General features: G+C 45.8%; 1 protein-coding gene across 1 annotated transcript in view; it reads right to left on the bottom strand.

The window, feature by feature from the left end:
- Positions 1 to 25,766, bottom strand: part of TSPAN32 (tetraspanin 32) — a 30,780-nt gene that overhangs the window by 2,968 nt on the left and 2,046 nt on the right. The window contains exons 2-7 of the mRNA XM_051804052.1: positions 25,634 to 25,748; positions 24,257 to 24,354; positions 17,877 to 17,951; positions 4,816 to 4,917; positions 3,217 to 3,309; positions 1,000 to 1,083 (exon numbers count right to left, since the gene is read on the bottom strand). Coding sequence (XP_051660012.1) covers positions 1,000 to 1,083; positions 3,217 to 3,309; positions 4,816 to 4,917; positions 17,877 to 17,951; positions 24,257 to 24,354; positions 25,634 to 25,748 — 567 coding nt within the window. The remainder of the gene's footprint in view (positions 1 to 999; positions 1,084 to 3,216; positions 3,310 to 4,815; positions 4,918 to 17,876; positions 17,952 to 24,256; positions 24,355 to 25,633; positions 25,749 to 25,766) is intronic.

Here is a 25,766-nt window from a genome sequence, read left to right as displayed (position 1 = left end):
GAGTCTCCTGGCACATTCTCTTTTCTTTTGTGCAACACCACACGTGCAGAGTGCTTGTGTAGAGGTAATTACAGTGATCCACCTCTGCCAAGCAGTGGGTGGGCATATAAGCAGGTTGTCTTTAATTAGTGACCCTCTCCAGCAACAAAGAGACCACCTCCATGCAGCCACTGAGCAACCCCATCACTGAAAGACGTGCTCCTCTTGCAGCATTTCATTTTTCCTTTTGTCCTCCTCCAAATAATACTCACAAATTCAGTGCACATCCTTTACACACAAGCCATCCTCTGAAGATTATTTAACCCCTCCTCTGCAAGATTCTCCTTCAAAGACAGAACCTGGGAGCCCAGATAACATGCTCCTTTGCAGCCTGGTCCTTTCAAGCCCGTGATTTACCCACTCACTGCCTGAGATGAACCTTACTGGGTTTGTTAGCTGTCATTATTAGAATGAGACCTTCCCTTTCTGCACAGTTCTCCAACTCCACTGCTGGTGTTCAGTAGCTTTCAGGACCTTCCAGCTCTAGCTGCACCAGCAACTTCCCAGGCTGAGCTAGGAAGCAGCAAGTTTCCTAAAATATGGGGCTTTTACTGCATCTCCTTTTCTACCACTGCTGCTGGCTTCCTACCTGGTCTGCAAGCCCCAAGCCAGGTGACATGACCTCTCGCTCACAGGTGAAGATACACAGGCAAGCCTGAGTGGATGAAATGCAACTGCTGTTGCATCCTGCTCCCCAGTGCCAGCTGCTGTGTCTCATTTGGGCAGAAGAACTGTGCAATGAGCCTATTCCTGCAGGAAAACCACTCCATCAATTAGCCTGGCCAAGACAGGTCCTGGCCCTTTCCTAATTTCCATAGTGGAGTCCACAACTTCTTGTTTCTCTGCTGCTGGTCTCCAGAATCACTCAAAATCTTAGCTTTTGGGGGCTAAATTAGGACACCTTTCCTCACTGGGGCCTGCCTTTCAGGGACAAAAATGCAAAAGGACAGACAGTGTTACCGTGAAGCCAATGGCGATGCCCAGGAGCGAGAAGACGAAGTCCATGTGCTTCTTCAGAAAGTCCTGGATCTCTTGCAGGCAGTCCTGGGAAGAGAGAGACACCCCTTGCAGCACATCAGCAGCTTGGTGGGTAACTTCGGACCAACACCACTTGCCACAACCCCAGACAGGGAGGCAAGAGAGGGGCACAGCATTGCACAGCTGGGAATCTCTCCCTTTTTCTACTGCTGCTGCTGCAGCTTGGTAAGACAAACACCTGTGGTACATTTTCTATTACTACAACATGCCTATGATTTTCTTGATGTGATGCATTTTGGACTGTGGAGGATGTGTGTGTAAGTGTGGTCATGAAAAAGCTTTTTTCTTTTCATTGACTGGAAAATGGAAAGAGGGAAATGGAAAGATGGAAAAGCAGAGCACACCATGATGCTAAATGCATTCCCCAAGGTTACTAATGAATAGCTCAACTTTGCAAGGTGCCGCAAGCATTAGTATACATTAGTCTTAAGCATGTCAGTGACCCTACAAAAATCCAGGAGGTGTTAGCCAAGAGAGCCATTTCAGAAATGCAGAAGTCTGCCCTTGATGAAGCGATTTGCAGTGTGACGTAAGAGTGCCCAAAGCCAGTAGTGAATGTAGTGCAGCCACCAAACTCTCTGGTTTCCTGTGTTACAAAGCACATCCTCCCACCCACTTCCCCAGCTCCGAGGCAAGGGAAACACAAACAACTATGTAGGAGGGATGGAGTCACCCATACGGTGCCCAGCTTTGTTCTGCTCTCCCTTCCTGCTCTTTGAGCGGAGATCGACCCTGCCTGGAGATGTGACGTTCCCAGAAGCAATGCTTTGAAACACTGCCCTGTGGGCTGATGTGCCTGCACATCACAGTGTCCTGTTAGAGCTTGACATCTTCATCTGACAACAATGTGTTTGTATTGCTGTAGCGACACGGTTATATTTTTCCTAGAGACGGCATATACTGATGCTGGTGGCGTTAGATACTTCAGCTACTAGTATTTGGCTACTCCAGTAGAAGAAAAATAATTGTAAAATAGGTTCACTCAGACAGTATGAAGGCTAGATTGTGGCTTCAGTGCAGAACAATCTATTATTGGTGGCTTCTCCTTCAGCCTCACCAAGATACTGCAAAAGAGGACGAATGAAGTGCGCTTGATGAAGCTACTGCTGGGTATCATCATCCTGCTTTATGAGTTTCTCATTTTATTAACTATTTAATGCCCCGGGAAAAAGGAATAACATAAAATTCCACATTGGCTGTTAGTAGAACACATTTTAAGCCTCAGAAACTAGTGTCACATAGAAAAGCCAAAGAGTTTTTTTGCGCTTGGACACATGCCCACGATACCTCACACTATCTGTGTGCACAGCAGATGAAGAGAAGGCTGGAGGGAAGTGACAGGCTGCAAACACAAGCATTTTGGAGGCTTTCTAGGACTGCAAAGGAAACTGCATCTGTGAGTGTATGACTCGCCCCACCGAGGCTCCTCCTCCTAATTCACAGAATTGTACAATCATAGAATAGTTCGGGTTGGAAGGGACACTGAAGATCATCTAGTTTCAACCTTCCTGCTATGGTCAGGAACACCTTTCACTAGACCAGGTTTCTCAGAACTTCATCTAGCCTAGCCTTGAACACCTCCAGGGACAGGGTATCCACAGCCTCTCTGAGCAACCTTTTCCAGTGCCTCATCACCCCTCACAGTAAACAATTTTTTCCTAATATTTAATCTAAACCTAGACTCAGTTTGAAGCCATTCCCTCTTGTCCTATCACTATATGCTCTTCTAAAAAGTCTCTCTCAATCCTTCTTGTAGGCTCTCTTCAGGTACTGGAAGGCCACAATTTGGTAACCTCTAAGCCACCTCTTTTCCAGGGCTGAACAAACACAATTCTCTCAGCCTTTCCTTGTAGGAGAGGTGTTTCATCCCTCTAATCATCTTAGTGGCCTGCTCTGGACTCGACTCAAGAGGCTGATGTCCTTCCTGTGCTGGGGACCCCAGAGCTGGAGCAGCACTCCAGTACTGCATCCAGTGTTGTTATTGATACAGCAAAATCCCAACAAAACAAACCCCAACCCATTTCAACCCCAAACCATGAAAAAGCCACAATTCTCATTAACACTAACTCCAGAGAGGTTTTGACAGGTAGCAAGTAGTGGCACAACCTCACTGTGGGGTGGGAGAAACTTTTACCTTACCTGTCCTGCATTGTGTGCCTGGCCGGGTGGGCATGTCTGGTGCTCAACGTTGTTTGTGTCCCCAAAAGGAGAGTGCTTCCCACAGCACAGGAACTGGAAGAGAGGGAGAAGTCTGCCAGTCACCTGCCGGGGCTCTCCCCTCGCCATCAGCTGCTGCAGCAATCAGGAGGTGTCAGCAATGGGCCACTTTTCCTCCCTGTTGCTCCAGGCAGGGCTACCCAGCTAGGGCAGCAAGGAACAAAGCACGTAGGTATGGAATCAACAGCTGCAGCTAAATTCAGAGGAGGTGGGTGGATTTGGTCCCAAACTTGCTTAAGCTCCTCCAGGACTGCTGCCTGGGACTGAGGCCAAGGCCTCTCTCCACAGTCATAACCAATGCTCACAGTGGCTGCTCTGGAAAACCCAGGGATGCACAGTCATGTTTCCAGTGATTGTTATGGGCTGGGGGGAACTCCAGCAACACCCACTGTGGAGCTGGTTTCCTGTAGCCATGGTGCACTGTCCAGATTAGAGCTCTGGCAGAAGGAAAAAAATAATAGGAGGAGAAGGACTGTTTCTCCATCAATTAAAGTGTCTAAAATAAACAACTGGTGAAGCCTGTTTCTCCCTCGTTCTCTTTGTCAAGTGAGACTCTGGGCGTGCTGCTCCACAACCCTGAGAGCAAGCACCTCCATGCCTGGTCATGGCTCTGAGGGCCACCACCATCACTGCAATGAGAAACATTTGCCCTCCTCTGCATTCTGAGAAGCATGGAGAGAAGTGGTTTTGGAAAGTACTTGTTATGATGATTTAAGAAAACACAGAAGGATAAAGGGAGTTGCGTGGGAGGTGTCTGGAAACAGGCAAGCAGAGCTGACCTTCCCACCCAGACTTGCTGTGTACCATGAACTCACTACCCAAACAGGCCCTGCTGTGCAAGGGGGGCGGCATCTCCTGTACTCAGCAGGGACTCATGAGTTTCTCACCATGGGGGACATCCTCACTCATCTCCTTTGGTTTCAAGGGCAAGCATCCTCCCTGTGCTCTGGGTAACCACCCCTGCCCACCTACTGAGCTACAGAGAAGTCCCCTACACCAACAGCATCCTAGGCAGTGTTTCTTGGGAGCTTGATATAAGTTTCCAGCTCTGTAAAAGGCCATGTAGCCTCCAGCACTCCTCAGCCATATACTCAGGGGTAAATAGAAATAACCAACTCCAAATACTACTGCTAGACTATGTGGGATTCCTGCCCCTCCTCTCTACTTGACCAGGTATGCATCCACATTTTTGTACCACAGATAGGGAGCAGGGCAGAGGGCAGGCTGAGACAGACAATACATGTATCAGCTGCAGTGTGGAAGTTTTGTAGATCTTGCACCACAGTGATGCTCTGATAGGTGACCCTTTCCTCCTGTTGATAATTTGGTTGGTCAGACCTGGGAAAGGAAGAATAGGAAGGGAGGAGCAGACTCCACAGCAGGCTGGAGGACTTGGTTCCTGAGGGAAAATGGCATTGCAGCACCCACAAGGCAAAACTCAGGTGTCAGTCCCAGCCTGCTGAAACTATCGGGAAGATATCCTAGGGCAAGGTTTTCTGCTGCGGCCAAAAGACAACTTACTGCTTTGTGGATGGCAGTCAACTCGTGCCTCCTGGAGCTGGAGGTGTTCCTCCTCACCTCCTCGTACACAAAATCATACACATCCATCATGCTGTCTTCTACCTGCAATGAAAGCAGAGATCTGTACATGCAAAACACTGATCACAGTCATCTCTGGAGGGAATTATGCTCTTCTTGAATTCCCCCAGAAGCTCTCCCAGGTATAGCAATACAAGCAGTGTAGCTATTAAATGACCCCCACACAGCAGCAGGAGCTGGTGTATGACCCACTATGCACCAAGTGAGCTAGGACACGGTAAGTCCCATGAGAGAGTCGGTGGCACTGCAGGTGTATGACCTTCTGCCATGCATGGACCCTTCAGCATCATGCTGGGGCCTCACTAGCTGTTTGATGGAGCTTTTGGCTAGTTTTGGATTTAGTGTCAGAGAAGAACTCAGGTACCTGTGACCAGTGTTCCTCTGAGTTCCTCTGCCAGGCAAGGATGATGCCATCTCCCTGTCCTGATGTGGGTACTGTGAGGACAGGCACACAAAACCATGAGATGCTAAAATACAAAGGCGAGAGGACCTCAGAGGGCTGGTGTTATCCCAGTGACAGACCAGTTTTTCCGAACAGAGCCAAAAAAATAACAGGAGTGATTCAGTGGTGAGTCAGACCCTAAATATTTACCAAACGTGTAAGAACTTGCAGCTTGACAGATCCCAGCCAACTCCTGCTCGGGTGTCAAAGGAAAAAAAATATGACAATTGCTTTCACTGCCTGCAGTCAAAACCTTTATTTCTTCCTTTCCTTTTCCCTTGCTTCTTCAGGAACACTGAGCTGAGTGGGTCTACAGGCAGTGTTTGGCTTTCAGGAGGGAAAATCAATGGGTGAAACAGGCATAGCAGGTGGCTGCATGGGGAAGGATGGGCACTCCAGGAACAGAGCCACCCCTCAGTAAGGCTTTGCACCTCAGACTTCTGAGCCAAGGAAAATATCCTCTGTAGAAAAATGTGGGACACTGAGCTGTTCCACACACGTAAGGAGGGAAGATCCTAATTTTGTTCCCTCTGTGTATCAGAGTGCATCAAGTAGGATGGGTGCAGCAGTAAGACAAGATCTCTAGCAGACTTATGCATCAACCTTCCCCCGAGAAAACCTTAAAACCCAATACAAAAGAAAACAACCAAGCTTTTCTAACTTCTTGTGGCCATGAAATCACTTTCCAGCAGCTGCAATTAGATAAATGGATTCAATAAAAAGAATGTCCATTTCCACTGAAGAATTGGATTAAGAAAAATGAAAAAAGAATAATCTTTTGACCTTCTCTTGTGGAGGAAGGAAGAACAAAGCAGCTGGCTTCTTAACCCAAGAGATTATTACCTTTTGAATATCACAACTCCAGTCTGAGATTCAGGAATAAAAACTATTTTGTGCTGTGATAACATACATATGGGTTTTGGCAAAGTAACAGTGCTGCTTGTGCAATTTCTGCCTTTTAATATTTATCATTAGACTCAGGATGCTGAGCTTTCCTCCAAAAGACCTAGATTTGGATGACTTAAAAGAAAAAAAAAAGTTAAAAAAGGGTTCAAGCAAATTAGTTTCCAGGTTCAAGCAAGAGTTCAGGGGTTAAAAGCTATCCAGAAGTTTAACTGCTTCTAAAGGTCTCTTGAAGTCTGGGACAGGAAAAGTTTGGACAGATAGTTTTAAGTCCTCTGCCTTGGCTGGGCACGTTCCCCAAAACCTCATGAAAAATGTCAAAAAAAGTTGCGTTCGCTACAGTGAGCTTTGAGCTGGGTCTTGCTGCTGACTTTACAATTATATTCAACTTAAAACAAGGTAAGATGAGACTTTGTCCAGTGATGTTTCAACTACAAAGACCATCGCAGGCTCCCTGTAGGAGTAGGCTCTGACAATGCCACCAGAACAAATTCACTGTGCAGGAAATTCAATGTTCATTATACTTTGTGCTGATAATAAACCTCAGAGACCAACTGAGGCTGATGTCCTCCTCAGCAGCCCCTCTGGTGGTCACGCTGCACTGAGTAACCTGTGAGGAGGGCAGGAGTTCTGCCCAGATGCTGACAGCTGCTGGCTGCTGCCTGTGGCAGCTGCCAAACTGGTGAGCTCCTGCCAGCTTCATGAAACCCTGAGAGGATCAATTTGGTCAGGAGAGGTGCTGCCTGATATAGTGGTGCACGTTTGCACCTTCCTTATTATTTCAGGTACCATACAGTGATGTCAAACGTTGAGACTGAGACTGTTTGAAGGATGAGAGTGGATAGGAAAGAACTGAAGGAACAAAATGCCCATAATAAAATCATGGCAGAAAATTAATTCAATTGTTGGAAACAATAATGGAAGAAACCACAAGCAGTGTCAACATTTCACAGCCCGTTCAACTACTGTGATGGTGATGATGATGGTAATCTCCAAGTACATAATGACTGCTAAAAACTTCAATTGCACCATTTCTGAGCTCACTTGTGAACTGACTTCTCAGTTATCTACTTTTTTTTTTTATTTTCATTTTGTCAAGGAGCCTCCAAAACTTGAAACACAAGGGATTAAATGAAAAATATATAATAGCAATAACTTCCTCTTAGAATGTGTGTCTGGGCAAGCCTAAGAGTACAATTTGCTGATTAGTCATTCTCAGCATTTTTATCTAGCAATTATATCTAGCATTTATATCCAGAGATTATCTGAATTTGCTATTCAGATCCTAGTAAGGAAATATCAAATTATAAAACCATTTTTTAAAGAGCAAATTGCTTGCAGCTCCTCCACATCATCTTTTTGATTTTTGCTAGGATCATTTGATTTTGGAGGGAAAAACTGCTGTTTTCATACAACGCAATGGTTTGTTTTCTTGTGTAAATATTTCAGAGGTAGGTATATAGTACTAAATCTCAGTATTCATCATTGGCTGCTTCCTTCTCTGCAGAAAACAGCATAGAGAGGTCTGGTTTAATAAGAGAAGACTTACAAGTTCAAAGCATTGCATTGTGTTGCCTAGGATGGGGTTATGTTTATACTCAGAGCCATAGCCAAGGTCTGAAACACTGGTAGTGCATGGCAGCATCTATCCAGCCCAAAATGTTGTGCTAACTCAAGCATGCCTGATGATGTAAAAAATAAAACCTGAAAGCGTAAGACAGTCACCAGGTGGTTTCATGACCTATCCTTATTTCCAACATTGATTCATCCAGCAGATGCCAGTTCATCCCTATATTTTCCTTTGATCCAGGACCCAACACAGTGAAGATCTAGACTGCAGCACTGCTTTGTATCCTCAACTGCCGTCCTCAACAGATTCCACTGCACACTCCATTGATGGGCAACTTTGAGTCCATTGCCTCAAGATAATTTTCTTTTTCTGTATCTTACACCAGGTGTTGGACAAAAAAAGAATAGTAAAAATAATCAGGATGCTTTTTCTCATGGTTAAGCAACAGGATGCCTTTTAAGTTTGAGTGCTCACTCTGATACTGTTAATAACATGCTTTAAGACAAACAGCTGTGCCCCATCCCTTAAACACAACTTAGCATGTAATGGACCAATACAGCCGGAGAAGAGAAAGTCCATTTAGGCTTCCTTTTGAAAGGTCTTACACTTGTCTCACACATAAGTATCATTATGGTCAAGCGGATTTTCCTGTTCCTAGTGACATGCTGTGACCCACTGCTGGAAGAGTTCTGCTGGACAAGCTCTCCCTTGGAAGGAGACTGCACCTGCAACACTGAAATGCCAAGAGCTGAAGATAAAGCATCAGCTGGGCTTAAGAAAAATCTCCAGGTTAAGTGATATGGAGGTCACACCTCACAGTAATTCTTTTCCTGGAAGAAGCTGTGTGAATGTTCCAGCTCTAAATTAGTTAAATAATCGCTGCCTCCCATTTATGTCTGCATTCCTTAATGAAATATTCATTTAGGGATGATATCGATGGCTTGCTGGATACAACAAATGGAAAATCACCACTGAGATTGATGCAGCTGACTCCAACTGACTCAATAAGTAGCATTTTTCACTTAAAGTAAAAGAAAAAAGGAATTTTGATATTGTTTATCATCCTTTAAATCCTTTATCCCCCATGAAGCAGAATTTATGGCTGCAGGAAGACATGTGCTCTAAGCCATTAATGTTCTTGCCCTTGTCTGTTTAAAACTAAAGCAAATTTCAGTCTTACCTCCTTTAAGAGGAAAACTGACATTTTTGACTTAGGTTATTTATCAAGGATAATTTTTACCTATAATTGGATTTGGAACAGAAACATGAGACAAGGTCCACCTTCAGTTCTCAATGCCTTTGCAAGCCAAAGGTGCTAATGAATCCCCATCCTGCTGCCAGTGAATACCCATGCCTAGGTAACCTGAGAGTGTTGCTTTGATGGAAACTAATGCAGACTTGTACCAAGAACAATGACCTGAATCTCAGTGAACCATCTTTGCAATTGCTGTTGGCCAAAAATCCCTCTACAAAGCAGAAGCTCGAGGAGAATATAGTGAAAGGAGATCTCAGGATTGTCTCAAAGATAAGCCCACCTTCCTCCCTTCTGATAAACAGGAACACTCCTGACATGGCTGAGAAGGAAGACAGCTCAAGAACAATAATAGCGAAAGGAGCTGTCAGAATTATCTCAAAGACAAGCCCACCTTCCTCCCCTCTGATAAACAGGAACACTCATGATGTAGCAGAGGAGGAAGACAAGCACAGGAAGAAGGAGGAGGATCCTCTGCTCCTGTGGGTCTTTGTGCTTTTGAGGTATCAAACCAATCACACGCAGTGCAGCCTCAGAAGAATCTGCAACCTCAGCACTTCATGTTCTTTCAGCACCACCAACAAGGATGTACTCACTGGCATCACTCAGAAGTGTCCCTTTAGAGTGGCTGTCACAGACTCCTCCACTTAGCTATGAACTGCAAGTTAGTCAGTTAAGATGTGAAACTGGAATAAAGTGGTTAACTCACTCAAAATTCTTCCTTGTTCCAGTAAGAAAAACACTTCTGCATTTTGTTGTCTCTGCCTTTCCTTTCCTCCCTGGTGTGCAGAACTGCACGTGTTCACAGCGTGTCAGAAACAGGGGGGAGGCAGATGCAACAGCTTGGGTTTGGGCAAAGCAATGCTGCAACTTCAATGAAACAGAGGAGAGAAAGCCAGGCTGGGTTCTTTAGCCAGATTACAGAGCAACTCCCATCACATGGATCGAGCACATGGTAAGACGAGCTCCCCCATCCATGCTCAGCCAAGCCCTCATTGCCTGTCTACACACAGTCATTACAGCATGCTGCAAGTTTTTATTTCCTTTATCGCTTATTAGCTCCCCTCCTCTCCAGCCTTCTTCCAGCCAGTCATTCCCAGATGCAGAAATCCAACCAGCACTGCAAACCAGAGGAGCCTTTGAGGGCCCCTATATCTGTATATAGATACAGATTTTATATCTATCTGTACACATATGGGGGGGGGGGGAAGACATATGCACTCCCACCCACCTTCTCGTATGGCCAGAGGATCAGGCAAACCCTGACCATCCTTTGGACAATCATTGAGGAAATACACAGAAGAAGAGAGACCAAAAACCATTGTGGAACAAAAAACTCAGGAAAATCAAAGCCTTACAAAGCTACTTCTCTCCAGTCCCAGTGCTTCCATCAGGTCCTTGCACAAAACACTTAAAACATGCGAAAGTGCTGAGCTGTTACCCTGCTCACCTCCTCCTCATTTCCTATATCCACCTCCCAAAAAGAACAGGAAAAATCTAACCGTATGAGTGCTATACACCCCTTTTGGCCAGTGGGCAGGAGGACATCAGAGCCTCATGCTCAACTAAGCCATAAACTGCCAAGGCCACCTCTGTGCTACTCTGGATGCAGCCAGGAGCATTGCTCTGTGCCTGTGGCAGAGCACCAGATGCTGTATAGGAAGCACAGAAAACCTGGATGGGCAGCTAATCAACATCAACACATTTTTTTCCCCTAAATCCTTCAGATCTGGGCCTGCACTCCTTGTGCGTGTCACCAGCCTCAGTGTATCAAAATCTCCTTGGTTTTTTTAATTAGGTTTTTAGGTTGTATCAGCAACAGAGCCAGCTCCAGGGCAGCCCTGTTAGCCCTCTGAGCTGGTGGTGCCTGTCCTGCTGCAGTGAGCATCCCACAGGTGCATGAAGGTGGGATGGCAACTATCCAAGTAGCCTCAGGTACCATGGCTGGTGCTGCTGTGGGCGGGAGCTCCAGCTAACAAAAGCGGCAGAAATGGGGCCGTGTGGGTTCAGCGTCAGGGCAGCAATAAATTACAGAACCCATGAGTGCAAATGCTTGTGTGGAGGCTCAGACAAAGGAGAACAGTGTCTCGCTGGGGGGAGTGGGCCATTACTGTGTGATGAGAACATAAACACTGGGAAAGAGTCAAAATATTTTAAAACGTTAAGGAAGAGGGAGGGGTTTCCCTCCTCTTTTGTTTTTCCCATGGAGTTCAGAGAATGGGAAAAGCTTGGTCCTTACCTTAAAGTGATTGTGCCTGGCAGATAAACAGCAAGAGCAAGGAGCACATCAGATTATTCACAGTGTTCTCACAGCCAAACTGCTAATTTTTGTAAGTGCTCTTGAAAGACCCCTGTGAGCGGCTACAATCCTGATCCAGCCCCACTGAACCAAAAACCAAAAGGAAACTATCTGTATGCTTCAGGTCTGGTTTCAGAAAGCACATGAACACAACTTCAGCTTGTGTTTAAGTCTCATTAAAATCTCTAGGACTTCAGCCTGCATTTAATTACTGTCCACAGATGAGACAGACCAGACCCTGCAAGACTTCACCCCAACATACACCAGAGGCAGCGATGATAGGCACAAACACACCCTGGAAAACCTGCAGACTTGGTTTGCTGCTAGAAGGACCTCTACAGCCCCACTTAAGAAATTAACTGGGAAGTTCTCGGTCATTCCTTGCATACCTGCAGAAATAAGAAATGCATGTGCTGATTTTTTGCATGAAAAGAGAGTATTTGCCTCTTGGAGACCCAGGCAAATGCTGTGTATGGCTTTGCAAAAGTACTGGCTGGGACAGAGACAGAAAAACCAGCGCTGGTCCCACATGCAGGAAAGGGACAAGGGAAGCTGCTCTGTTCAAGAGCGAGCCCCAGGTGTGGCAGTGTTTGTTATTTAACAGCTGCAACTTAATTCCAGCTGCACATCCCGGGGCCTGTTAGAAAATCACCATCCTAAGAGGTACCACCTTGCTTTCTAACAAAGCATAGAAGACTCTGTTTCCACTTCCCAGACCCAGGAGGGGAGAGCAAACAGGTTCCTTTGGAGGAAGCAGAGCAACACTGCAGGAGAATAAGGATGGATATGGATGGCTTATGTTCCCTGCCCATAAAAAGCTAAATCCTTACATTTATTCTCTGAGTACAAGCAGTGCAACACAGAGGGGCTAATGTCTTCCCACTCACATGGAGCCAAAAGCCACAGGCTTTTGAAATCACCCAGAAACATGAGAAACCACTTGATAACTAAGAGATTACCAGATCATCACAGTCAGTGCAAATCCAAGCAACCTCTTCATTCAAGGGACATGGGGAATCAGGCCCTCTGCCAGGAATATGGGCAACTAATTGCACCAGGTTCAAAATTTCCCCTGAGTTGAGAAGTCATAATTTAATCCGTTTTACGCTTTTACCTGTGAACAAACCTCTGTAATTAAAACACTCATTCTTGTTGCAAAACTTCTTGCATGTTACAGTGACTTTACTGTCACCAACCCACCCTGTCATCCTGTCTGGTTTACAGGGCTGGCACCACAAAGCTGCTAGAACCGCAAGGCTGCTGGAAGGATGGTTCAGCTGCTGCAGGGAACGGGAACAGCAGAAGATGACATGGCATAAAAACTCCTCTGGCCTCTTTCACAGTGGGGCCCAGAACAAAACCCCAAACCTCAGGTTCAACAAGGCAATGTGCTGGTTCCTGCACTTTGGTCAAGTGAGGTCAACAACCACATGAAGCACTATAGGCTTGGGGAATAGTGGTTGGAAGGAACCCCAGGGGAAAAAAGACCAGGGGGTGCTGGTTGAGAGCTGAACATGAGCGAGCAGTGTGCCCATGTGGACAAGAAGGCAAATGGCATCCTGCCCTGTATCAAAAATAGTGTGGCCACTGGAACAAGGGAAGTGATTGCCTCTTTGTACATGGCATTGGTGAGGCCACGCCTCGAGTCCTGTATCCAGTTCTGGGCCCCTCACTACAAGAAAGACATTGAGGTGCTGGAGCGAATCCAGAGAAGGGCAAAGAAGCTGGTGAAGGGTCTGGAGAGTAAGTCCAGTGAGGAGCAGCTGAGGGAGCTGGGATTGTTTAGCCTGCAGAAAAGGAGGCTCAGAGGCAACCTTATCACTCTCTACAACTACCTGAAAGGAGGTTGTAGCCAGGTGGGGATCATCGGTCTCTTCTCTCAGGCAACTAGTGACAGGACAAGAGGACATAGTCTCAAGCTGTTCCAGGGAAGGTTCAGGCTAGACGTGAGGAAGAATTTCTTCATTGAAAGGGTGGCCAGGCATTTGAACAGGCTGCCCAGGAAGGTGGTGGAGTCACTGTCCCTGAAGGTGTTCAAGAAATGACTGGACGTGGCACTTGGAGCCTCTAGTTGATTGGTCAAAGGTTGGACTCAATGATCTTGGAGGCCTTTTCAAACCTTAATGATTCTGTGATTCTATTTTTGTGTTGGTTAGTAAGTCTTCTATATGGCAGCTACAGGTACATCTTTGCTCCAGCCTCTGCAGACATGTTTGCAAAGCAGCAGTTAATGGGCGAGGAGAAAAGCGAAGCTGGGGAGGAGGAAGCAGCAGCCCTCCCCACCAGCTGTGCCAGATGTGGCATGTCTCTCCTATGTCCCTCTCTGCATCCTAGGTCCTAGCTGCTTTCAGCCACACTGTGAATGACTGAGAGACCTCACTTAGACAGCGGTTTGTGGGAAAGGAACTGCCATAAAAATAACTTTGGAAAACAAGACTCAGCTCTTCAGCTTCAGGAACCAGGACTTCCTAATGTGGCTGAAAACCATCTGAAAACCTCATAATTTCTGTGGTTACCACAGCTGTTCTGTCAAAGACACTTGCATAGAGGTCATTCTCTCTGCCCTCCCATGTACATTGATCTCTAGTTTGCTTTGATTGCACCATCACTGTCCTTCATCAGGCAGGTTTGCAACACTTTCCTGGCTAGATCTCCTACTGAGAGGAAGAACAATTGCAATGCAGCCTTTTAGGATAAAGCATGACAAACCTCAGGTTCATGACTACTGCATGCCTGGCATACATTATTTCAAGAATAAGGGCTATAGTGACATCGAGTCTATCTGAACACAGATAACTTGAAATTAAAACATTTGGCATCTGTATGAAAGAATATGTTCAGAAGCTACAGAAGGTCGCAAAAGCAGAAAAGAATGGGAAATTAAAAGACTTACATTTTGTTTACAGTGCCAGGTCTGAGAATATCAAATATTTACAAATAACTTTTCCTTTTTCCCTGTCCAGCTTCTCTGTAAGTACTGTAAACAGGGCTCTGAAAGAGCCACACAGGCAGAAAGGGCATCTCACTTTCATCATGTTCAAGCAATGTTTCTATCTATTTTCTCTGGATAATAACCATCAAAATTATTTTTCAATATTGGGATTTTATGTTTCAGATGATTTTCTATAAGAGGGGTCTGCTTTACAAAGAAAATGTAGATTTTCTTTTTTCCTCTCTTTTTTTTTCGATCAAAAGGAGTAAACCACTGAAGCATATGCCATGGATTGTAGGGGAGACCTCCCATCCCCCAGCTTGCAAGGGGAAAGGAGGGCTCTTCTTTCAGTGCTGCCTGTGTTTGTCACCTTGCCCGTGGGGAAGAAGAGGATGGGATCTACCACCAACAGCTCCCAGCTGGCATTTCCAAACTGAACAGGCTAATTTTCTGTCTGGCTTTTCACTGGAAAGTCAATGTATTTTGCATGGAAAAAAATCAAATTTTTGTTTTAGATATGAATGGGGGGCAGTAACCCCCTGGTGCTCTCAGGGTCAGTGATTCAGGCACATGTAATGGGCATATTCATCCATATTTAGTTTTACATCCCCCAATTCTGTTCCTTACTTGATAGCTGTCTACATCCCATCAGTCTTACAAGACACCCACCAGCTTGATTGAGTTTGATTTTTTCCCCCCAGATTACCACAATTAACTATTTCTGAGAGCACTGACATGCAGTAGGCAGCAGAGGACACCTGCTTTAATTTGGTTCTTTATTTTGAGAAAGTCAGACAAATAAACAGCTCTATAATGACACTTCAGGAGTTTCCCCCAGCTTCATTCAATTTTCTGTACCACTGCACTACCTGTCTTTCTGTCCTGGAGGGACAGACACATCTGCATATCCCTCTGTCACCTGCATTTCTCTCTCTAGTGAGACGGGTTACTTTGCAATCGAAACTAAATTTCCATATGTTTTGCAAGTGACACTTCTAATTACCTCTTCCCTCATTTATATTCCCTGCTTCTCTTTACATTTTAGGAAGCAGAGAAACCCAAGACGGTCTCTAACAGTATTTTATTTTTTCTGTTGTCAGAAACACTGCTGGTTTTCTTTAGCCAGAAAGTAAACCTTTTACAAAAACCCTTCATTTTGCCTAGTGGAAGCTGCTTTGCTGTTTTGCTTACAGAAACCCAACCAATTACTAAAGCTAACCATAACCATGGGTGCATTTGTGGGCAGGGCACTCAGAGCAAAGAAACCCCTAAAAATAATTTGAAGTAAAAACAGATGTAGTGATTAAAAGATATACGAAGTAATTCTCCTTTAAATATTTTGAGCAAAATATTTTTTGAATGGCACATCCCTGTATTAACCCAGTATACAGCTTTTTCTTCCAGACTTTTTATGCCCTACTCTCCCTATTTGGATTAAAGTATAACTAAATAGTCTATTTGGATAACAAAATTTCACAAGACCAACCAGACACAGTTTCTGGTGCCATTTCTCCTTTACTGGCACAGCTTTTGCATTAATCTATCATTTACCTTCTGCAGAAGAAGGAAGAAAGTGTGCTCGAGGCGTCCCTTCCATGTTGGTCATGAAAACAAAATTATTTCCATATTAAATTGTTAGTTTGAATGTAATAAATTTTGATAGTTTTGCCTGAAATAATGAGAAAAAAACCACAGAGGCTTTTTCACGGGTGTCTCAGCTCTGATTGAACCTGCTTCAGCCAGTTAAGCACACAGATAAAAGATGCTGTTGTGCCATCAGCACTCACCCTAATGTTTCCAAAGCAGTTGGACAAATTCACAGAGGAAAAATCCACTGAGAACATTAAAGGCAGAGGCACCAGCAGGTGCCACTAGCAGACACCTGAGCCACAAGCTGTTGTCATCTGAAAAAGTACTGCTTTGTGCTTGCTGGGTTTTCATGCTGCTACCTTGGCCAACAGCAGGTTGGCCAACAACCTACCTCAGCCAACAACTTTAGTCTGATCCAACACAGCCATCTGCACATTTCGAAGGATTTTCAACTCCTGGGGCCACTGGTCAGCTCTGGACAAACTTTCTAGAGAAGCAGGACCTTATCCCTCACCTTAACCTTGACTTCTGCTTTCAGAACAACTGGATTTTAATTTATGCACAGCACAGTGAACCGTTATGGGACAGGGCTCCTTGTCCTCAGGAAAATCAATCACAGCAGTCCTAGTATGGATTGAGTCTCCAGGATATTGAAGGAGTTGTGCTCCTCCATCACAGAAGGAAGGCTCACAGCCAGCTTTCTGATACACTGGTCTTTGATCACAATATCTGTAATCCTAAAAAGATGAGCTGGCAGCATCAATCCCTAATCCACTGGGATGATGTTTCACATCACTCACATCCTCACTGGGCCTGGGACATTGCAGGTTATGGCATGGGACTGGGACTGGAAAGGAGAAAAATGGAGACAGGGACTGACCCACTGCATGAAACATTGATCAAAGCCCCAAACACTTATCTGAGTTACTGTCAGATAATTTAAGTTCTTGCCTAAAATATCAGTGTTCTGCTTTCAAAAGAAAGATGTCATGATTTTTTTGCACTTCCAAGTCCCTTAAAATTTATATTTTTTGAATGCAGGGATGCAGAAAGAGGAATTCACAAAGACCTAATAGCAACAATCCCTCTGAATGGGAAGAGGAATAAATATGCAAAAAGCAAATTATATCAGATTAGGAAAAGGTTAAAAAAAGTATAAAGTTCTTTAGGCTACTAAATACTAAGGTCAATTTCTGCTTTCCCCAGCAGCCAAATACCCTGGCCTCAGGGGCATCCCAGCCCCAGGTTATGGTTACCCACTGTGATGCACTTTAGCAACTCTGCATACCTCGACTCAACTTCCCCAGCACCTTGCATCTCCCACACCATCCATCTACCACAGCACCAGCAAGCTCTGGGTTAACAATTCAAACCCTAACTTTCTTCCAAATTCAATCTCCTCCAACCTTCTCTTTCTGGTTCAGCATGATAGCGACCCAAAACACCATTTTTCACTCTATTGTTTTTCCTGTACCACTGCTGCCAGTTAATAAACACATCTCCTGGATGTTTCTCCTGGCCATTGCCAGACACAACCTGAACAACCACAACCTGCCATTGCCTTTGAATAGAGGCTCCCAACTGACATTTACAGGAATCAGAACCAGCTGGAAATGACTTTTCTGAAGTCAAGCATCTCATTTAAAACAAAACAAAACAAACATCCCTCACAAAAAAATCCAAAACAAAAAACAAACCAAAACAAACCAAAAGCTATTTAAAATGAGACTTGCATTTTGTTTTGCCTTCAGGACAAAGAGCTTGCCACGTGTGAGGGTTTCCATGGCTTCTCCCTTCAGATGATCCCATTGAAGAGGCAGCTCATGAAAGCGGCCCTGTTCTTGTAAAGGACAGATAAGACAGAGCCTGGATCTGATAGACCTCGCCATGGATGGCTTAATTACTACCAGCTGTCCCTTTTATGGGAGAAATAGTTGCTACAAAAAAAATCTCTGATGAGATGCTGGTGGTATTTCCTAAGCAGCCAACCCTTACCTCCGTGCTGTGTGTGTATCTCCAGCAGGCAGCTGGGATCAATCCGCAGAAGGCCAGAGCAAAACAGAAAAATCCCTGAGGATAAAGAGGAAAAATACCATCAGCTACAGTATGGGGAGAAAAATATCCATTAGCAAACACCATAAGGACATATTTAATATGCTTGTTTGAGCAAGTTTCATTAAAGTTTAAACATCACCTTCTTTTAATATCCCTCATAATGCTGGTTACTTAAAAGAAATTAGATGGACAATAATGTGATTCTCCATCAGAAGTCCTCTAATTACACCATGGCAACTTGAAGAGGTTGACCAAAAATGCAGGCAGCTTCCTGTGGAGCAGTTAATCTATTCTGCCCAAGTTCCCCTTGGAAAAAGAAAAAGGGGGGATAGAAACATTGTATTTTCAGTATGCTCCTGTTCTGCAGGAGGACTGTACCTCAGAATAGCATCTCCTTACTCGTGGAATTCAATCCCCTGCATTTAAAACTTGGCTATTGGCTTCAAAGAGGGGAAACCCCACACAAATTGTCCATAAAGAAGTGAGTAACCAGCATAAAGAGCAACCTGCTCTGGAAGAGGAGCTGGACTTTACTCAGTGAGCAAGGTGGCAGCTGCATGGTCAAGCCTCCTTCTTTAAATCAGCACCACCCTAGTTAGACAACAGGATGACAGAAATATAATCAAGGCCAGCAACTGACCCTGACGTGTCTAAACAAAAATGGCAACAATGCAGGAGGTAACTTGACTTTTGCCTTCTTCCCTAGGCTTGCAGAGCTGGAAGTTACATGCTTTGTCTCTTTATTTGAATAAATATGGACAAAAAAGAATCCAAACCCTGATGTAAACAGCACTTGCCTGCTGTGACAGCTGGACCAAAGGATCTTGTTCACATAAAAAAAAAAAATAAAAAAGGGAAGGAAAAAAGTGCCTGTGAAGCATTTGAAGGCTAAATGGGCTCATCAAATATGAATCCACAGCTTAGTCTTGGAACGACAAAAGATAGTGAATAAGTACCAGTGGAAAATTAATGCCCTTACAAGTTTTTCTGTGAAATTGTGCCTCTTCCAACACAACAGTATGCAGGAGGGGAAAATTACCCAGCTCACTGCACCTTATTTTGTTTGTAATTTTTTTCTATGACTGTTTTCATTGTATGATATAGCTGAATTAACTTGAAAAAGATTACATCTTACATGAAGTTTTACCAAATTCAAGTTTAAGGAGAGGAAGAAAAGCATTGCTTCTACCAATTCTGCTTCACTAATAAAAATTTGCTCAGAAAAAAGAAATACAAACTCATGCATATGCAGCAGGAAAAGAAAATGTGTTACTTCAAATCCTGGACATGAAAGAGAACATGCCAATAAACTGCCTTTTGCTGGTTCTTGTCCATCTGCTGTGTTCCTCTGCCCTGTCCAGTGGCTTTGCTCCTGGAACAAGACTGCCATTGGCATTTCACCACTTTTTGGGGGCCACCTTGTTTCAGGCTCTACATCAGGCACTGGTAAAAACCGTGTTACAGCTCTTACGAAAAATCTTAAATTATGTATGTCCAGTCACTCCTTTCTTTTATTATTTTGGCAGCTGCCTGGACATATAGCTGATGAGATCACTCGTTGCCTTGCTAGGAGCTGAAATGAGATTACAGAAGACCCTAAAGGAAATAGGAGGAAAAGTTTGATCAAATGCTGACATGGCAAGGGGCATACAAGTAGTGAGGATGTGGAAGAGCTCACAGGGCAAGATGTCACAGAGTGGGGGGTTCAACCCCTGCAAGTACAGCACAAACTGGAGGGAGGAGGTGAGGTTACACAGGCATTTCAGGTTGCTCCTCACTAGGACCAGACCCTGCATTTTGCACTTCCTTTAACAACTCCCCCACCAAACAGAGTAACAAAGTCATCGTTTTAACCAAAATCGTTTTAACCAAAAAAAGTTCAAAAACAAGAAAATAATTTCAAAAAAATTAAGTCAGATTAAAAAAATCAACATTGATAGCAATGTAAGCGCTCTTCTGCACATTGTTCCATTGAGGTTATAATTGAGAGGACCCACCATGTACCCGGTGAGTGCAAACAACAGCGTGCCAGTGATACCACCCAAATTTCTTCCCCATGCTCTCCCTTCCTCCCCCCCAGCTCCAGCACTTACAACATATCTCTGGGGCCGGAACCTCCATCAGATTAAAATCCTCCTTCTCATCCTCCCTTCCTCAGCTCCACCCCACACTTCAGTCCTTCACGTTCAGCGTTAGCTCTCCCTTTATTTCTGTCTAGTTTCTCTGGGAGTACCAAGACGTGGCCCCTTGGGAAGCTCCCCCTCCATCCAGCCGGTGCACAGCAATTACATGGCTCCAAGAACATCCTATAAATGAATTATAGCCTGCTTTTTCCCTTCCCAGCCAAAAGGCTTTTGGAAGAACAACTTTCTAATTACATTAGAAGACATTTGGAGGAACAAAGAAAAAGGCAACGTGCAGTTTGCATACTAAATGTGGAAGGGTCGAAGCTGGTTCACCGTCTCCCAGACCCTTGGAGCTCCTTGGAGACAGCCACAGGCTGCTGCCTGCTCCCTTTGCGGAAGGCAGTCCCATCAGCCCCGTGGAGGGCTGTCACCAGCCAGACATCCATTACTCTTTTATGAATGACCTTGTTTCCATCCTTGCTGCAAGGAACAATTTATCTTTGACAGACTTGGCAGAATCCACTGAAACAGCATCCTGTCAGTTGGCTGGTGTTTCTTTTAATTCACCTTTCTGGTGCTTCCCCTTTGGCTAAGGGGATCTGCTTCGGATGAGGGAGGGATCCTTTAGCTCAGACTGGGTTCAGTAGCTCTGCCAAACTCCCACACTCTCAGGGAAGGAGCTGACCTCTGCCCTGCTCATCTCTAGCTGCTTTTTGGCACTGCTGTGGTCATTGCAAGGGCCAGCTCCCTGCCAGACTGCACAGGCCAGGGGCAGGAAAAGGGGAGCTAATTTCAGATTGCATCCATCAGGTTTTGTCCCTCCCTCCCTGACCCAGTTCGTCTGAAAGCACACAGTGCTTCTGCCTTTCGACATAGCAAACAGGAGTCAGTGATCTCAGCCCGAAAGAGGAATCTGTCCTCAGCACCAGCTGAGCATGCAGATGTCTCATTCAGGAGTGTTGCACCATGAGGGAGAGCACAGGAGGCAGATGAACTGCGAAAGGAAGATGGTGAAGTGCACTGCAGTGATATTAAGGACCCTCTACACACTTGCCTACAATGATACACCTGGGTACAGTAAAGCAAACAGCCTGTGCTGTGTGCTGACCCCACTGGCACATCACTTGATGAAAAACTGGGTTATACCGGGCATTCACTGAGGCTTTTTACCACAGAAATTTTCAGATGGAACAGCTGCTCCATCCTGAATACAAATTTTCCTCTAAACAAGTGGAGCTTTAGGCTGTAAAGCTCAGATGTAAGAATTTCAGCTGGGATGTTATGGTTTGCATGTTGCTCCCTGCTTCTTTTTCCTTTTCCTTTCTCTGCCTGACCAGGTAACAACACATGAGTCCTTAAACCTCACCGATGCCAAAGTGTTTCCTTTGTACAAGCAGTACTAGGAAAAATTCCTTCCTTTTCCTCCCCTTCAATAGCGACATGGCCTCCAGGGGCTGTGAGAGCTGCAGGAAATTTACATTCAGGACTGACTGCATGATGGACCACCAGAAAGCAGAGTTTGCCTGAGCTGGAGGACAGTCAATAAACTTGTTGCCATTCTCCCTGTTTAAGAGGAGCTTCAGGGATAATATTTCTGGATTTTAGAACATAATTTTTTATCCTTTATTTCTCAGCTACTTTCTCAGAACCAGCTTCCTTGCAAGCATCAGTGGATGCCCAGTAGCATCTGTCTGGTCTGGTGGTGCTGCTAACGCAGCTACAAGACAATCTCCTGAGATATGTGTGCTTAAACCAGTTTGACCCGTTCTAGTTTCTAACCACTGCGCACCACTGTGTATTAGAACACCACCAGTAATGTCTGCAAAGACCTGAGACCACTCCTCTGTAAACACACAGACCTCCAGATAGCCAGGCAGCACGAGCATTTATAATTCAAATTGACAAAAAAAAGTGCTCCTTTAAGCCCATCTGCATCCTGGTTAGCTTTTCCCCTGGGTGGCTGGTTTACCAAGTGGTATTGTGGTGGATTAGCCACATTGATGCAGATATCCCCTGAGTGTGGCTTGGTTTCATGTAGAGCCACAGATGTCAGGCCAAATAGTCTGGTGTCTTCCCTCTTTGATTAGAGCAAATTAAATGGTCTTCTAAATAAGACACACTCTTTGCAGGGAGGAAAAGTCCTTTAAAATCAATAATGGGGGAAGGTGAAAGATCATCTCTATTGCAGAAAGAGGAAAAAAGCAGCAAGTAGCAGGGCTGGAAGCCACAGCCCAGCAGGGATCGGCAGGGCTGGACGAGACACTGAAAAGAAGTTTCGAAGCCCCACAGAGCCGAACCCCACTCCTGCCTGCCACTACACCTCACGGCAGCCGTCAGGGTTGGCTCTCCCTGCCTTTGCTTCTCGAAGGCAGATCAGATGTGCCTTGGGAGGGGGCAGGAACTAAGGGGTAAACAAGCGGCAGGCTGGTCCTTGGTGTAAGATACAGTTAGGAGGGGCGGGGGCGCAGGCGATGCACAGGAACAGGCAAAGTTCCCGTGTGTGATTTGAGATGCTAATGAGCCGCTTGGACGAATTGGAGCAGAGAATACGGTCGCTCGTGGCCAGCTCTTGGGTATTTCCCAGGGTTCCCGTTAATTTCTAAGGGCCGGGGATGTGCCAGTGCCCCGCAGGGGTTACGGGGACTGCTCCCGTTCCCGGAGCGTTCCCCAGCATCCCCCGGTGCCGATGGGAAGCGGGCGGCTGGCGGACCCGCGGCCCCCTCCAGCGGCGGAGCGCGGCGTGGAGCGGCCCCTCGCTCGGGTATCGCCCGTCACCTCCTGCCCGGAGGCTGGACACTGCCCCCAACGCTGCCGGAGACGGCGCAAACGGAGCTTAAAGGCAGCCAGGAGGTTCCCTGGTGAGAGCAGCCTGGGATGGTGCCTCGTGGCCACAGCTGCGGGGAAGGCACTCTTTAAATATCGCTTCAGTAAACGGCTATCATTTTAACAGCTTGTTCTACGCAGTGGAACGGCCCAAACTATACCAGAGAGTAAGTCAACAAATAAACATTATGGAGAAGTTTGACTGTATTTTCAGGCAGCCATGACAATCTCCATTAATCTGTACATACCCACCTGTTGGTTTAGATGTGGTAATTGCAGGCACACATTAATGCACTTCAGCAAAAGAGAAGGGAGTTACACATAATCTGCTAGAGGTATTAATGGGAACTGTGTCACTCAGGCCCCTGTGAGCATCTCTGACAGAGAAAGGAAGATTACATTTTGAGGAGGTGAAAACATTAACTTCAGTAGCTGCTTTGCACTGGATTTTAAGGTGTCAGCTTCTCATTTCTGCCATCAGTATAATTTCCCCCATTTACATAGATTAGATAAATCTCTCTAAAGTTAGTTTATATATGACAGCAATGCAATTATTTTATATTAAGCACAACTTCATGCTCAGCAGCCCAACTGTTAACTCCTCCCCTTCACTTAGCACAGGAAAATATGCAGTGAGCAGTGCTTTTCCACTCATCCCTCCAGCTGAGGCTGGAAGCTGCTCTATGCAGGCTAAGCCCCATGTGCAGGCCATGTTTTTAAATGGAGCTGAGCTCACAATCCAGCTTACTACTGTTGACATGGTCTAGGCCCACACATACACTTCGCTGTGGACGATGGAGAGGAGAAAGGGGGAATTTCAGCTCTTGTGCTACCTCTCCACCCTCTCCTTATAGGCAGAAACTGAGGGTCCAGCCCAAATCCCCCATGCCTGCTGCCATGCTTTGTATGCCTCACACCAGCACCACTGTGGTGGATGTTTGCAGTGCGAGAAGAAGAAGGGAGGCTAATTTTGCTGTCACAAATCAGAGGAACAATGTGGGACTCAAAATTGCTTTGCTAAAGTTTCCCCACATAAACCATGTGTTGACTTGGTGAGAAAAGAAATACCCTGGAATTGTCATCACCGTAGTGGCTTTGGCAAATAAGCCTGTTCCCTCTGAAAGCTGCATACACAAAACTTTGGCAAAAGAAACAAGGTGCAGAAAGATGCAATGCTTAGCCTGAAGAGCTCTGCAAGGTCATGCTTTTACAAAAATGTCCCTTTGCAATACAGGGTGAAACAACAGGGCCTCCTTCCCCAGTCATGCATGCTCTCAGGCATAAGGCAAAACAGCCCCCAGCACCACAATTTTATGGCACCAGCCCAAGGTGATGAAGGTCCCCTCCCCTCCAGTCCCTCTGGATACGCACCATGGCGGTGAGGCACTGCGATTCCCGCACCGTGGCGGCAGAGCTCAGCAGGGCTGCCAGGATCAGGGTCATGCTGAGGCAGATCCCAAAGTAGAAAGCTGGAAGGAAGTCAGACATGGGAGCTGTGGTCAGATGCTAAGTGCTAGCAGAGGCTTAGTCTGATGCTTTTACCCAGAGAGGGGCCAAAAAAGTGTATTTTGGGGAGCCAGCCCAAAATGCCCAGGTTGCAGAACTGAAATTTTTTTGGTAATTCATTCAGTACACTCCAGCTGTGTATGCTTGGCTTGTCTGGCAGGGCTGTAAACCTCTGAGCGGTTCCCACAGCTCCAGCAGACTGAAGCACCCTAAAAGGGTGTTGGTCCACCCAACAGACCACAAGCTGCCAATTATTTCAGCACTCTGATAAGGATCCCCCCTAGTGAGGAGTACAGCAGCTGTCCCACCACCCCTATCAGGACTCTGGGCGCTGCTAATCTGGTGCAACACTTGCCCTCTGGTTTCCTCCTGGCTGAGGCAGGATCGCAGCCGGTACCCCAGGGCAGGGCTCAAGGATCACAGCGCTGCAAAGGGCTTTGCTACCCCAGCCATGCAGAGGTAATGCTTGCAAGCAAGGCAAGTGGAAGCATTGCTGGAGAGCGGTGGCTGGGATGGGAGAGCCTGCAAGGCTGCAGTCAGTGCCAATATATAACCCCTATGTGTGTAGGAACAGGGGAGGACTGTACCTTAGCTTTGTACTAACATAGTTTTTACACCTGCTTTGTTAAACTGAAATTGAGAACCAGGATCTAGAGAGGGTATGAGCATGTTTAAGCCCAGGATACAGCTTGGAAGAAGCCGCAGATGCAAGTGCAGCACAGGCGAATAGGGTATTTTAGTATGTGGGCTATCTTTGCTCTACCCTTGTACCTGAGACTCAGTTTATATTTCTCCATTGTGAAAGGGAAAACACCCCAGGTGTTTCCATGCATTTCTCCTCCCAGCCTCAATTTTCTATGCTCTGCTTAAATTTCTCAAACAGTGTCTCTCCCCATGCTCTCAGGGCCCTGCCAGCCCTGCATCTTTAGGTTGTCTGTGGCAGAGGAGCTCCCCCTGTGCTGAAGGCTCAGGTGGAGCGTGGGGAGATGGTGAATAGAGGCACAGGTGCAAATGCAGAAGCACCTGAGCACCCTGTGCTCCCACAGCACCCTTTGGTGCCTGGCATGTGGGTCTGACACAGGCGGAAAACGTGCCTGCGGGACTGTGTTACTCCTAATGCATTCTCCAAAAACCAGCCCCTTCCTCCTCTTGAGACACCTCTGCATTTCCTTCAATTTGTTTAGAGAATTTTGCAGCTCCTGGTATCACTAAAAGTCTCACTGGGTTGTGACCACAACATACCTCTGTAGTGGATAACCCTGTAGGAGTTGCCATCCAGGGAGATATCGCTGATGAGGGTAAAATGGAGCCCATAGTGGGTAACTGTGCTCAGCGTGGCAACAGATAGCCCCAGCAGCTGGAAAAGAAGGGTTTT

Source organism: Manacus candei, unplaced genomic scaffold, assembly GCF_025592945.1.
Source record: "Manacus candei isolate 608988 ecotype Guabito, Panama unplaced genomic scaffold, ASM2559294v1 h1tg000060l, whole genome shotgun sequence".
NCBI classification, from domain to species: domain Eukaryota; kingdom Metazoa; phylum Chordata; class Aves; order Passeriformes; family Pipridae; genus Manacus; species Manacus candei.
Note: the sequence above shows the minus strand (reverse complement) of the source record. Positions and strands in the feature narration are given on the sequence as shown.